The sequence below is a fragment of the Podarcis melisellensis genome (genome assembly GCF_964234715.1).
Source record: "Podarcis melisellensis genome assembly, chromosome: 7".
NCBI classification, from domain to species: domain Eukaryota; kingdom Metazoa; phylum Chordata; class Lepidosauria; order Squamata; family Lacertidae; genus Podarcis; species Podarcis melisellensis.
The window spans coordinates 41,658,670-41,673,924 of NC_138539.1; the positions used below are offsets into that span (position 1 = coordinate 41,658,670).

General features: G+C 39.0%; 1 protein-coding gene across 4 annotated transcripts in view; it reads left to right on the plus strand.

The window, feature by feature from the left end:
- Window positions 1–15,255, plus strand: part of TRAPPC8 (trafficking protein particle complex subunit 8) — a 52,483-nt gene that overhangs the window by 18,940 nt on the left and 18,288 nt on the right. For 2 of the 4 annotated variants that reach the window (XM_081918485.1, XM_081918487.1), the window contains 8 exons: window positions 2,423–2,679; window positions 5,842–5,957; window positions 7,262–7,412; window positions 9,828–9,928; window positions 10,474–10,579; window positions 12,330–12,461; window positions 13,039–13,263; window positions 14,608–14,716. In XM_081918485.1, the coding sequence (XP_081774611.1) occupies window positions 2,423–2,679; window positions 5,842–5,957; window positions 7,262–7,412; window positions 9,828–9,928; window positions 10,474–10,579; window positions 12,330–12,461; window positions 13,039–13,263; window positions 14,608–14,716 (1,197 nt within the window). The remainder of the gene's footprint in view (window positions 1–2,422; window positions 2,680–5,841; window positions 5,958–7,261; window positions 7,413–9,827; window positions 9,929–10,473; window positions 10,580–12,329; window positions 12,462–13,038; window positions 13,264–14,607; window positions 14,717–15,255) is intronic. The other 2 variants (XM_081918486.1, XM_081918488.1) reach the window with 1 other exon arrangement.

The following is a 15,255-nucleotide window of genomic DNA, read 5'->3' on the forward strand; positions in this document are numbered from 1 at the left end:
ACATAGCCAGCTCATAAGAATGTATTGCAGAGGTGGAGCAAACAAGCAAATATTGTTGCGTTGCATTACAAAAATGCAAAGGAACTTCAGAAATGCATGCATATTAGAATTAAGCTAAATAGAATTAGTGAATGTCCTGAGATTTTTACAGTTACCTCAGGTGCTGTAGATCTCACAATTTACCACACCCCCTTTAAATATACCCTTTTGCTAAATGCGTTTCATTAACACATAATAAATAATAATTACCAAATACATGACACTTGTTTGCTTCAGTTATTTTGTGGGGCAAACCATGCTTTCATGTTGTCATGGTACGCAGGTGGCGCTGTGGTCTAAACCATTGAGCCTCTTGGGCTTGCCGATTGGAAGGTCGGCAGTTCGAATCCCTTTGCTCTGTTCCAGCTCCTGCCAACCTATCAGTCTGAAAGCATACAAGTGTGAGTAGATAAATAGGTACTGCTGTGGCAGGAAGGTAAACAGTGTTTCCATGTTCTCTGGCACTTGTCACGGTCCTCTGTACACCAGTAGCGGTTTAGTCTTGCTGGCCATATGACCTGGAAAACCTGGAAAGCTGTCTGCTGTATGGACAAACACTGGCTCCCTCAGCCTGAAAAGTGAGATGAGCGCCACACCCCATAGTCACCTTTGACTGGACTTAACCATCCAGAGGTCCTTTACCGTTACCTACCTTTTACCTTTAATGCTGTTATACAGTTCCTAGTTTATATATCTTTGGTATCACCATAGGGTTCTTTGCAGATTGTGCCATTTCAGATTTCTGGTTTTCTTGGAGAGAAGGGGAGCTTAAGAACATGTGAGTAGGAATGTGGGGAAGAGAGTAGGAATGTGACTGCCCTACCTAAATGGTGGTGGTACTTTCTGGAGCAGGCATAGGCCCTCCAGATGTTTTTGGACTACAACTCCCATCATCCCTAACTAACAGGGCCAGTGGTCAGGGATGATGGGAATTGTAGTCTCAAAAAATATCTGGAGGGCCGAGTTTGCCTGTGCCTATTCTGGGGACTATAATAATGTTGGCAATTGTTGGCTGAGTTTGGTCTTGGGTCTTTCTAGTTGTTTGATAATGCATATAAAGGTAAAGGTAAAGGTACCCCTGCCCGTATGGGCCAGTCTTGACAGACTCTGGGGTTGTGCGCCCATCTCACTTAAGAGGCCAGGGGCCAGCGCTGTCTGGAGACACTTCCGGGTCACGTGGCCAGCGTGACAAAGCTGCATCTGGTGAGCCAGCGCAGCACACGGAACGCCGTTTACCTTCCCGCCAGTAAGCGGTCCCTATTTATCTACTTGCACCTGGTGGTGCTTTCGAACTGCTAGGTTGGCAGGTGCTGGGACCGAGCAACGGGAGCGCACCCCACCGCGGGGATTCGAACCGCCGACCTTTCGATCGGCAAGCCCTAGGTGCTCAGGTTTTAACTCACAGCACCACCCGCGTCCCGATAATGCATATATATGGGTTTAAAAACCACATTTGTTTATTAGTTGATTAATTGATTAGTTGATTTGGTGCTTTCCTCAGAGACATTTCACTGGCTCCCAGCTGAGAGCTGGCTTTAGTCTCTTTCCGGTTGTAATTCCAAGTTGTCAGAATTCTAAGTTTATACTTTATCCCTTTCTTGGAATCTCCATGTTACCTTCAGATACCATGAATAGAATTTGCATGTTTTCTTCAATATGTTGAGGTCATGACAGCTCTGACTTCCTGTGAATCATATTAGGTTGGCCAATGGCTCGGGAGGCTAGTCAAATGAGAGGTAGTGGCCAGCTAGATAAAGTGGTACCTCAGGTTACAGGCGCTTCAGGTTACAGACTCTGCTAACCCAGAAATAGTGCTTCAGGTTAGGAACTTTGCTTCAGGATGAGAACAGAAATCGGGCTCTGGCGGCGCGGCAGCAGCAGGAGGCCCCATTAGCTAAAGTGGTGCTTCAATTAAGAACAGTTTCAGGTTACATATGGACCTCCGGAACGAATTAAGTACTTAACCTGAGGTACCACTTTATACCTTTTCATTTTCTATTGTTTTCCTCTTGTAAGTTGGTACATTATTTGTTTGGAAACTTTCATATTATGCACTATAATTTGGCATAACCATTGCAAAATGTCATTAAATAGTATCCATGTAGACTGGGAAAATCTAACATACACTTATATTTTATTTTGCATATTGATATAATTATTTGATTAAAATACTACTAATCTAATTTGGAATAGAGTAATAGTAGCTGTAAAATATGTTGTATACAGAGGATTGACCACTATGAATTATAGTAATTTTCAGTACATTTTAGAAAGGTGGGATGTCAATTAACTCATAATCACTTAATAAAATCTTGCTAAAATTCCAATCATTAGTATCAGAGCTTATTTAAATGGGTAATTGTTTACATATTTTGTTTTTCAGTAGATGGTTTATCAAATAATTTTAAGAGTCATCCACTTCAATTGGATCACACTAGTGAGAGTGGTTGTTTTGATGGCACTGATTATGTGAAACCAAATTCATCCATGCATGAATCGAAGAAGTCAAATACATGGACACCTCATGGCACCTGTTTGACACTCACAGATCATGATCGAATTCGACAGTTCATACAGGAATTTACCTTTAGAGGGCTTTTGCCGCATATAGAGAAAACGATTAGGCAACTTAATGACCAGGTAAGTCATTCACCCTCTAAGCCTTTTTGCCTAGCTGATAAATAAACTCAGCAAGATATGCACTTTAATCTGTTTTATCTATAGTAGATGTAACAGGCATGTAGTCAACGTCTATGCTTGCTTACAACAAAGTGGTCTGCCTGTTTTCTGGAGTTAATGCCCTCCTGATACTCCCTCCCTCCTTGCTTCAGTTCCAGTCAGGCTGTTTGGGAAAAAACCTGAGTGTTTTCTTCAGAAAAGCCTTGTGTTACTCCTATCGGTCTGGTGGCTCTGGGTGGCGCTTCTGATCTTACTATCATTTGTCATTTTTGCTTCTGGCCTCCAGATGGGATCATCTGTCACCCTGAGTTATTTTTTGTAGGAACCCAAACCCATCTGACAGAATGTGAGTCATTTGCTTTTCCTTCTTGCGTCTCAGGGGACCTGTGTCAGGCTTAAAACTACTTTTGGATAATTTTTTTTCACATGCATCAAGGAATCAGGAAGACTGAGGTTGTCAGATACTCTAAAATCACCATCTTGAGACTCAGAGGTTGAGCCTTGAAGCTAAATACTTCAAGGACCACCTCTCCCCATATGAACTGACCCAGACCTTGCAATAATAATATTGACACCCGTCTTGGTGTGCCCCCTCCACAAGAGGTCCAGGGTGTGTGTGACAACATGAGAAATAGCATTTTCTGCGGTGGCTTGCCGTTTGTGGAATGCTTTCTCCATGGTACCATTTGGGGTTACTTTTTTAAAAAGGAATTAGTGCCGCTGCTGCTACTGCAGCAGCAGAACTCTGTCCTGTTTAGACAGATCCCAGAACTTTATTGCTAAATTAATAATGAGGGTTGGGGTTTACAAATGACACTGCTCCTTGGGACACGTCTGCTTCAGCCTGTTTCCTAATCTGGTTGTTGCTAGTTTCTTCCATTAAGACCGTTTGAGGTAGTTAGTAGTGATCCTGCTGGTAGGTTTTAAAATTTGTGAATTTGTCTTAATTTTTTTCTGTAGTAATAGGGATTTTTGTAGCATTACTGCACAGTACGCCTTGTCTGATGAAAAATTCCTGTGTTTTGCTACAGCATAGGTGGGGAACCCATTTTGTCAGTACAGGCTGGATCTTTATCTTCCCGTAACCCAGGTTCCAACTTTGACAGATGGGTGATCTCACCCACTTGTAATCCTGATTTCTTAATGATACCATGTGATTGATGGGTGGGAGGGTGGATAGTCCTGCTTACCTGTCAAGGTTTGCCTGTCTGGTTGTGATTAGCTAGAGCCTTGGCTGATGAGTGGGAAGTTCAGGCCTGCTTTCTACAAGGTTTGGGTGTGCCCATCTGAACCATACACAGTCGTACCTTAGTTCTCAAACGCCTTGGTACTCGTATGTTTTGGCTCCTGAACGCTGAAAATTCCGAAGTAAGTGTTCCGGTTTTTGAATGTTCTTTGGAAACCGAACATTCGACGCAGCTTCTGCGGCCTCTGATTGATTGCAGGAAGCTCCTGCAGCAAATCGGAAGCCGTGCCTTGGTTTTTGAATGGTTCCGGGAGTCAAACGGAGTCCCAGAACAGATTAAGTAGGACAGCCAAGGTACCACTGTGATACTTTTCTGCGTCTTTACCTTGCACATGGCATCACATATGATATGAGTTGTGGGCAGTAGGCATTGTTTTTGGAAACTGGACTTACAAGGCAAATGGAAAGGCTTGGCAGGCCAAATTTTGCCAGGGCTGGAGGTTTTCCATCACTGTGCTACAGACATTGATAACTTCTGATCATCTTAGCTTGTCTCTAGGAATAAAGCTATATTTAGATGAAGGCCTGCTTCAGTATTAAGAAGTGCAACACTTCATTTTTTGGGGTGATCTATACAGCTCTGAACATACCTTGCAGCTTTGCATAACATTTGAAAACTTCATAATAGAGGGTCTAACTCTACAAAACCTGCTTTCTCTTTACAATTGCCCATGAATGGCTTCTAGCACTAGGACCATGAAACAGTCGCAGTGCATAGTGCCTTAAAAATGGCAAACACAGCCTTATTAGACCTATCCTTTTCAATATTTTATATTCAAAGGAAATTTTTCATAAATCTTACCACATTCAAAGGAAAAATCACCATCTTGTTCCTTTGGAGGACAGGTAAGACCCACATAAATAAAAAATGTTTGTGTGTTTATTTTCTACTAGGGAAAATGTGTGTTGACTTCTAAAAAACAACAACCTTTGATTCAGCTCAGATCTCTGTTTCAAAAATAACACTTGGTTGTTTCACTAAAGCTTTATTGCAGTGCATGTGCAAAATGGGTTCAGAGTTGTGTTCACATTTGCAGACTTACCCTTAACCATAGAGTAGAGCATGACATTCAAAGCTTATTCTAAAGAGTTTCGTTTCCTTAGCAGTAGCTATGAAATGTAACATTTCCTGGTCTCTTGACCCTGATTAGGAGAGCAGAAGAGCCTCATGTAAATTTATGGCTCCCTTCACCCAGTCCCTCCCATTTCCAGTGCCAGTTCTCTCCACCATTCCCCTGAATGACTGAAGCATGTTGAAGGGCTACATCAGCACTAGCTTCAAGCATGGTGAATGCTAATCCAGCCTCTCACTCCATAATTTCTGGTCATACTTACATTGGTAAACCTGATTCTATTATTTAGTCATCACTTTTATACCCCACCTTTCCTCCAAGGAGCTCAATGTGGCCTATATGGTTTTCTTTCTCTCCATTTTATCCTCACAACAACTCTCTGAGGTAGGTTAGGCTAAGAGACTAACTGACCCAGAGTCATCCAGTGAACTTCATTGCTGAGATCTAACCACTACACCACACTGGCTTTGTTAACCATGGTGAAGGGTGGTGCAGATGTAATATTTAAGGCTGTCTGAGGAATAGTGGGATGAATTTGCATGTGAGAGGGAAAGGACTGTGTGATAGCTACCATTCTCCTGATCTTTTAATTGAACTTAGAGATTGCGCCCGTACCAACACACAAACATTAAAAGCTGTTTTCTGAAGACTACATCAGAAGTGCACTTGAACATTTCAATTCTTGATTTTGCAAGGGAAGCAGTCTTTAAATTGGTTTTAAAATCTTTGTAACATTATTTGCTCATAAAATAATAAACTGTGTTGCAATTCTATGATACTATAAGATTTTCAATTTTTTTCCAGTTGATATCCAGGAAAGGCTTGAGTCGCTCACTATTTTCTGCAACCAAAAAATGGTTCAGTGGCAGTAAAGTTCCAGAGAAAAGTGTAAATGAGCTAAAAAGCACTTCTGGCTTGTTGTGAGTAGATCTACTTGCCATAAAAATGTCAAGTACTTGATTTCTATTAGGTTTTGCCTTTCTGATTTCCATATGTTCCTTGTGATTTCTCTTGTCATTGATTCACACATTGGCTGTATTCAGACAATAATAGCTCTTCTTAGTAAGCTCAAATGTGTATACCTTCTGTTAGCACAGAACCATGTCCCTCTGAGATTAAACCAGAGAATAAACTTTACACTGAGATTAAACTAGGAAGTCTTCAGTAAACCATAGTTTCTCATTATATCTGAACCAACAAACTATGATTACTGGCTTGTAATATATTAGGGTATTAGACTTGCTTCAAACTGTAGTTTAAGATCCTGGCTTCTTTAGAAGCTGGTGACAACAATTTCCAAGTTTGGATGTAACTATGCTTAATCAAAAATTCCATATTTAGATACATCACATCTAAGAAGAAAGGGGCTACATTCATTGACAGAAGGCCTGTGCACATCTTGGCTTATTAAACTTAGATATGATCCTTCGCATCAGGCAATTAAGTTTGTATCCTAATTTGTTCAAAGATTAAAAACTTGCATCCACCTTAGGCTTATAATTTTTGTTTTTAGTGGTGATGGTTGTGTGAAGATTGTCTTAAAATGTATTGATTATCACTAGTAACACCAGTTAAATACGTGTTCTTAACTACCTCCATTGCATGCCTTCTAGATATAAAGCATAACACTTCTGCATTTTAATAAATAGGTGTGGTTCATCTACATGCCCTGGGACTGCTGATTTAACAGCTATTCATTTTTTAACTTGTACAACTATTGCAACTAAAAAAAAAAAAGAAAAGTTGACAAGAATCCTGCTATTTTAATCCACATTGGAAATCTGTTTTGTATTTTTGAGCATGCCTATAAAAACTCCGTCCTTCAGATTACCGTTGAAATTAGAGGTGATGTTTAACACTTTACAAAAATTACGCTATTTGCTTTTGGTCACTGAGTTGGGTCCAAAGATTTTGCTCTGTGATTGGAAGGAGCTTACTGTCACTGGAGGACTTCTTCCATGGAGTCTCTCATTTTATTCATGGGATGAATTCATCCGCATCCATGGAATCCATTCATCCATTCCATGTGTTTGGAAACAGCTGCTAGATACTAACCAGGGATGGTGGTCACTTTAGTGCCCTTCTTTTGAGCATTCAGAGGTTGGTAATTCGGGGAAGCACAACGTTGGAGTATCTGTACCTTGGTTTAAGTCTTGTGTTATTAAGAATGTGGTATGTTCTGTTTCCCTCAAATTTTGTTTTTCATAATGTCTTACATTTTTAGGTATCCTCCAGAAGCGCCAGAGCTTCAGATCAGGAAAATGGCAGATCTGTGTTTCTTGGTGCAACATTATGAACTGGCATACAATTGCTACCATACAGCAAAGAAAGACTTTTTAAATGATCAAGCAATGCTTTATGCAGCAGGAGCACTGGTTAGTTCATTAATATTGATTGTTTTGGAACAGTATACAATTCCTATTATTTATATGATAAATTTCCAGTAACCTCTTTTTATCTAAAACTATGTTTAATGAGCCTCCTAGTAAAATGGAATTGTTGTTTTTCTCATGTAACACACATCTGTATATGTTGAGCTTCTGGAATTAAGCTAAATATTATCCAGAAACCTTGAAAGTTGTTGTCACAAGCATAAAGGGATTAGGCAGATTCCCAGAAGGGAGGTCTATCACTCACTAATAGCCATGAGTGATATAGTGAACCTAATAAGTAGAGCAGGAGGCTTTTAATCTCAGCGTTGTGGGTTCAGATTCCTGCATTGCAGGGGTGCGGATTAGATGACACTTGTGGCCTCTTCCAACTCTACAATTTAATGATTCAAGCAGTATGCCTCTGAATACCAATTGTTACAGGCAAGTGGTGGGAGGGGAATGTTTTCGCCTTCCATTTCCTTTTTCTGGACAGGGAATCTTGTTGGCCACTGGTATAACTAAATGGACCTATTCAGTCTTGTCTAGCAGGGATTCTCTACACTCATATGAAATGAATGCTCATAGTTGCCGAAAGTCAAACATTTCAAAACTATTGCCAGCCAATTATAAGACCTAAATTTAATAGATCCATGACTTTAAATTTGTTAGTAATAGCTGATGTCAGAGTAAGGTTGTGCCTTGATTCAGTTATTTTGAAGACCAGAGACAGGTAGTGCTTGATTTTTAAAGCCAATTTTTAAAAATCTGGTGTGAATAGTGTTTATCACTTTTTTTCAGGTGTGGGGGAAAGGGGAGTGAGGTTTGGAAAGAACTGGCAAATTAGAATTGGATAGAATAGGGAGTTTTATCTCACATACTGCCTTCCCACATAGAAACAAGATGATACTTCATATCCTATGTTTCTAATTCAAACAGGTTGGGTGGGTATGTGGGTGATTTGTAGGGTTGGCATTTACCCACCTTTGGTCATGTTGCATATCATCTGTGTCATAGAATCAAAGAACTGTAGAGTTGGAAGAGACCACAAGGGTCACATAGTCCAAACTCTTGCACATGAAGCAATCCTTTGCCCAATTTGGGGCCTCGAATTAATAATAATAATAATAATAATAAATTTATACCCCGCCATCTGGCTGGGTTTTCCCAGCCACTCTGGGCAGCTTCCAACAAAATATTAAAATACAATAGTCTATTAAACATTAAAAACTTCCCTAAACAGGGCTGCCTTCAGATGTCTTCCAAAAGTCTGGTTCAGTGGTACCTTGGGTTAAGAACTTAATTCGTTCTGGAGGTCTGTTCTTAACCTGAAGCTGTTCTTAACCTGAAGCACCACTTTAGCTAATGGGGCCTCCCGCCGCCGCCGCCGCGCGATTTCTGTTGTTATCCTGAAGCAAAGTTCTTAACCCGAGGTACTATTTCTGGGTTAGCGGAGTCTGTAACCTGAAGCGTCTGTAACCTGAGGTACCACTGTAGTTGTTTTTCTCTTTGATATCTGGTGGGAGGGCATTCCACAGGGCGGGTGCCACTACTGAGAAAGCCCTCTGCCTGGTTTCCTGTAACTTGGCTTCTCACAGCGAGGGAACCACCAGAAGGCCCTCGGCACTGGACCTCAGTGTCCGGGCAGAACGATGGGGGTGGAGACGCTCCTTCAGGTATACTGGGCTGAGGCGGTTTAGGGCTTTAAAGGTCAGCACCAACACTTTGAATTGTGCTCGGAAACGTACCGGGAGCCAATGTAGGTCTTTCAAGACCGGTATTATATGGTCTTGGCAGCCACTCCCATAACCCTGAGATTAAGAGTCATGTTCTACCAACTGAGCTATCTAGTCCTTCTATGGTTTAGAGTATTTGATCTGCTATTGTGAAAGAGAAGCATATAACTGTAGCATGTGGCCAGAGTTTGAGGAGGGGGTTGTTGGCATTTTAGATGGTGCAATTAAAATGAACAATCAGAGAAGGGAATCAGAATTTAGGAAGCAGGATGCAGATTTCACATGGCACCTTCCAAATTCCCCACGTTCCCTTCTATCTTGGTTTGATCTTACATGTGACTGTTACTAGCCCAGGTTAAATAAATCAAAACAAAACTGACTCAATTTTAATCAGTTTTTTCAAAGTGACTTTAAAGGTAACCTGAGCATCCTTGCTGAGTATCCATCATTATTTCCTTATAGAATCATCTTGTAAGTTCTGAGGGTTTGAAGATTTGTGGGGGTTTTTTTGTGTGTGAGCCATTTAAACTTTATACAAGCATATGTGAAAACACAAATCACCGCTGCTGCAAAATGCAGTTGAATCATAATAGAGTGTGTATGTGAAATTTACTTGAATACAGTTTGTTTGTAATAAAAGCTTTGTAGCAAAAATAGTAGATAATCACCAATTGTTGTTTTATAGGAAATGGCAGCAGTATCTGCTTTTCTGCAGCCAGGAGCACCTAGACCATATCCTGCCCATTACATGGATACTGCAATTCAAACATATAGGGATATTTGCAAGTAAGTGTGGCTATTTATTTTCATTTCTTCCTGGTAGAAGATAGACTGTAGTCTTACTGAATATTGTTTTCATTCCTCAATGGGTAATTCATGATTACTCTGGGTAATACCAGTAATATAGGGTGCTGGCAGTGGTGTGTTGTAGTTCAACTTTTGGATAAAATTGCTCTGATTGACTAGGCAGAGTCCAGCTGCAACAAAGTTACCTTTGGTCTACCAGAGGAAAATCCAAATACTCTAAAATTAATCATGTATTTAGTTCTACAAGAACTCACAAGTTTTATAATTAACTTATCAAAGAAGAAACTTGGTTAAATCCTGTGCAGATGCTCCATATAACTTATATATTGCAGTGCTAGTTAGTCCTTCTAGCCCTGAACACAATGAGACCACCTTTGGTAAAGGAAGGGCCGTGGTAATTCTGTTTAATTAAAATGTGCCATTCATATACTAATCTGACATTCATATACTAATCTGTCAAGCACCACTGATAAAACATGCATTATAAGATATATGTAACTGGGCTTAAATTTTATGTCTTTTAGGAACATGATGCTGGCAGAGAGATGTGTGCTGCTTAGTGCTGAAGTATTAAAAAGCCAAAGCAAATATTCAGAGGCAGCTGCTCTCCTGATACGTTTAACCAGTGAGGTAAAGAAGATTTCTATTAGCTGGTCTTGTGCTTTGAAATGAGACAGGCATTCTTTGAACTTTTTCTAATAAATAACTAAATTATAAAATAGAGCTTTCTAGATAGAAAGTTGTAATGGCCCTTGGGGAAAAAAGATTGTCATGTCAGATGTTGATTCTAACTATTTCCATTCCATTGCATAAAACTATTCTGCTGCTTCTCCTCTGCATCTGTTAATTTATGGGAAACCCACAGAACTCTTGTTATGACCACAAAATAAGGAAGCCTTTGCCAGCCTGATGCCCTCAATATGTTTTGGACTTCCACTCTGAAACATCTGGGCAGCACCAGGTTGATGAAGGCTGGAATAAACTCTTATCTTGAGCATTCTGCTAGCCTTCCTTGAAGGAAAGTTGACAGGAGGTTAAATGTATAGTTTGCAGTATGCTGCAGTCTGTGGTTATGAAGCACACACACTTTCAAGTAGGATAGTATAACTATTGAAGAAACTTTAAGCTACAGTTTTGCTCTTCACATTTTCTTGTGGTTCTTAGAATCACACTTTTAGATAGCAGCAGAGTAGTCTTAAAATGCAGTATAAAACTCCCAAGATGCAATATAAAGATTCCCCCCCGCCCCCGGTCTAGTAGACATGAGATTAGAAAGACCAATAGTGAATACAATTATTTTGTGTTGGGGATCTGTTAAGATTGTTTGAGGCTACTTTGCATAGGTAACTGAATAATAGGAATTATTCCTGTGTCATTTTAGAATTGCCCAGAAATTATTTTGAAACCATTTTGAAGTTATGTGAGATGTTTCAGTTATAAATTAAAAAGATAACATAGCTCCTGTTTAGTTTTTCAGAATTACAACTCAAAGTTAGCTTGTAACATTCTATACTTGTTCCATGTCTTTTTTGCTTTTTGTTTAATTGAAATATGTTAAAGCTTATATTCTTATTCTTTAATTTTTCTGTTGAAAAATGGCAGCAGAGCGCTTGGATGGGAATGGTGAGTGTTAGAAATGTCAGCCTGAGTAGCTGGAGGTTTAGGTAGTGCGTTAAATCTGTTTTTACTCATCTGTATGCCACTGTGTTTTGATATCTGGCTATTGATTAAAATACCAGTGTAAGAAATTTTTTTCATGTTGATGATTGTGTGTGGTTCTGGATACTAACATGAACATCACAGCACTGTTGTGCTCATTGGAGAACAGTCCTCATTTGCTGAACTATTGGTAAATGAGACTTCATTTTTGCAACAAGCTCTGTGGAAGGAAGCTTCTTAAAATGTTTAAGCTTTGAATCATTTTTATATTGTTTCTACAAGCATTTTCCATAGGGTTTATTCAGCTCCTTTGTTTGAGGCATCACAAGTACTGAACCAAGGACAAAGGCCATAAAACTTCCTTTTTATACCAGCTCACTTTGATCTTTAAAAAGTCAAGCAGAACCAGTGAAATAGAAAATAGTTCACTTTTTGACATGCAGTACAGAAAACACGGTTTGCGATTAGTTGAGAAATAAATCATCAAGAGTACTGTTGTAGCTCTTTGCAGTGAAATTTGGATGCAACGTATTCAGTGTTGGCTAGTGAAGATTTATAGAATTGGCATATATTCACTGCATCAGTAATACTATAGAGCCTTGCATTGTTTCAGACTTCAGAGCCTTCTCTGGTAATAGGGAATTTATATTTAAGAATATGGACACCACTGTGTTTTCTGGGTAATTGTAACTTGTCTCTTATCACTCACTGTTTTTAATAGGATTCAGATCTGCGGAGTGCACTGTTGCTCGAGCAAGCTGCACATTGTTTTATAAATATGAAAAGTCCTATGGTTAGAAAATTTGCCTTTCATATGATACTGGCTGGCCATAGGTATAGTAAAGCAGGGCAGGTAAGTTTTCTGTGTTAGGAAATAAGTACATATTCTGTAATTTTCCAGTTCTCTTGATAGCGTTTTAGCACCTTTGAAATACTTTATCATTGTTAAATACTGCTTGAGTTGAGTGGAAAGTTTTATTCTACATCTTGAGAGGGGAAACTCAGAAATGAAATGTTTCCCATTCCATCTACTGAAGAGAACATAGGTAGTTGTATCTCAAGTGCTGGCTACCTGGACGCAGGTGGGATTAGCACTCTGTATTGAATTACCAAGACCATTCTTATGCTAGATATTGGGGGACCCTTCAGAGCAGATTAGGAGGGGTACAGGGGAAAGGTAAATTATCGGAAATTGCTTTCCCAGCCATTCTGCTGATGCAACCCTTACCATCAGTTTAGGGACACAGTTGGCTTGTGTTGATCTGCCCTTATTTTCCCCAGTATTCAGTAATCTCAGAAAGCTGTTTAAGGTAATGGCTTCTTATACTGACATAAAATATCCTTTTGAACTTTTTGGGTTTTTACTCTTTAGCTCTAAATACATCAGCAGGTGGAATTGTATTTACCATGCTTCACTTTTTATCTTTCAGAAGAAGCATGCTTTACGATGTTACTGTCAAGCCATGCAAGTTTATAAAGGGAAAGGATGGTCACTTGCAGAAGATCATATAAATTTCACTATTGGTCGGCAGTCTTTTACACTTCGGCAGCTTGACAATGCCGTATCTGCCTTCAGGCACATTTTGATCAATGACAGCAAACAAAGTGCTGCTCAGCAAGGGGCCTTCCTCCGAGAATATCTTTATGTTTATAGGGTAAGATGTCAGTTTTTATCCTCAATGTTCTGCAATTGTCTTTTAACTTTTCCCTGCTTGATACTAAAATGTAAGTTAACCTTACCTGATGACGTACGCAAAAATGTTATGTTGAATGCTTACAGCTCATGTTACTTTATGTAGGGCCATGTCTGGCTAGCATCTCACTGATGCCTGTCAGCTAGCTTCTGTATTATGAAGTTTCCCCCCCCAAAAAGAAGGTCATTTAATATGGACACAATATGATGTCCTAAATTCTATCCCACTACTCAAAACTTGTATATAGTAATAAGTATTTGTAAATTGCTATAAACTCTAGTCCTGGTTCAAAGCACTGCATGACTAATTTCATGTATCAAATGGGGCTTTGGTGTGTCAAAGAGTTTATTTTTCCATTTAGTAAACCTTTTCTTGAAACAATGGAAATTTAAAATGATATTGTATGGGGAAAGGCGTTAACATTTGTCTGTTGGAATCTGCATGTGTGTGCACCTTGTTAGCATCCCCTAAAACATGTTTATGTGAGAGGCAGACCTTTTGCAGGTATCAGTCATATGTTACCCTGAAAATCTTTGTAAGCAGTTGAACCTCAGAAATAAACCCCAAAATAAAAGCTTCCTTTGAATCCCCAAGTAAAATATTTATTACAAAGAGATAATGAAGAGATTTTTAATCGCAAATTAATTAAGGTGGTATAGTTTATATATAAAGTTGTGGGTACATTTAACCCAATTTCCTAACACATTCAAAATCCCAATGTAAAGATATAAGAGTACATATCCCATAAGATGAAATAAAAGTGGTGAAGAAGAACAATTTACTATGAGACTCCCAAGAAAATAGAGATTATGAGCGTTCCTGCAACTTGATAAATATGAGTGCATGATGAAGCCAAGGCACAAAGTCAGGGTCAGGAATGGCTAATACTAAACTAATTCAAAGTACATTAGTACATTCTGTTGCTTATGTAACCCATAATGTTGACTTCTTGTATATTTATGTTAAATGAAATATTAACTGAAAATATGATAAAAGCATGCTGCTTTTAGCAGCTTTCTTTAAAATTATATTTTAAAAATTCCACAGTAAAAGAAAGTAAATAGACAGTAAAGGGGATACATTGGAAGCTGTTGTTTGGATGGTACCATTGCAATTATAAAACAACACACAGGTTCATAAATTATTGTTTAATTATTTATACATTTTATACTGGAGGAATTTCAAGATATTATTTTGTGCACTCCCCTAAATGCTTCTTGCTTTCTTTAGTTTTGTATATTCCAATTCTCAATATCTAGTTTTACTTGCCAAAAGTTGACCAAGCTCTGCTTTTCTTTCTTGCAGAATGTAAGTCAGCTATCACCAGATGGGCCGTTGCCACAACTTCCTTTACCTTATATTAATAGTTCTGCAACACGAGTGTTTTTTGGACATGACAGACGGCCATCAGAAGGTTAGCACAAAAAAGGAGATTTGTTCTTAAGCCATTTGAGTTCATTAGGATACCATACCTTAACATAAGGTTGGATTTGTACATGCTACAGAATGAGATGGTAGACTAGACTATACCACTTCATACTACAGGTGGATATTATACTGCTTTTGTATATACCTCTGCATCAGAAACTTCCTGCAAACAGTAAACTAAGCACATCAGGGAGCAAAGTTGAAGCCCAGTCCTTTTCCTCTTGTGCTGGGTTTTTTCCCCCCCAGGAATTTTTATTTTTAAGTTTAGATGGGCATTAAAATACATTCTGAAATGCTGCAACCTACTCTACCAAATCAGCATCCTTCTTCCTCATTTTGTAAACTTCTTTGAGGTTTTTCCTACAATCAGGTGGTATATAAGTTTTATGGAATAAATAAATAATTTCTGTTGCATTTAAAGGCCTAATTCTGTGCTATTCACATATATAGAAAGTGAACGAATTCAGCATTTTCCTTCCTCACCTAAATGCACTTTAATAGATTTAAGATTAATGGGAGTTCTTG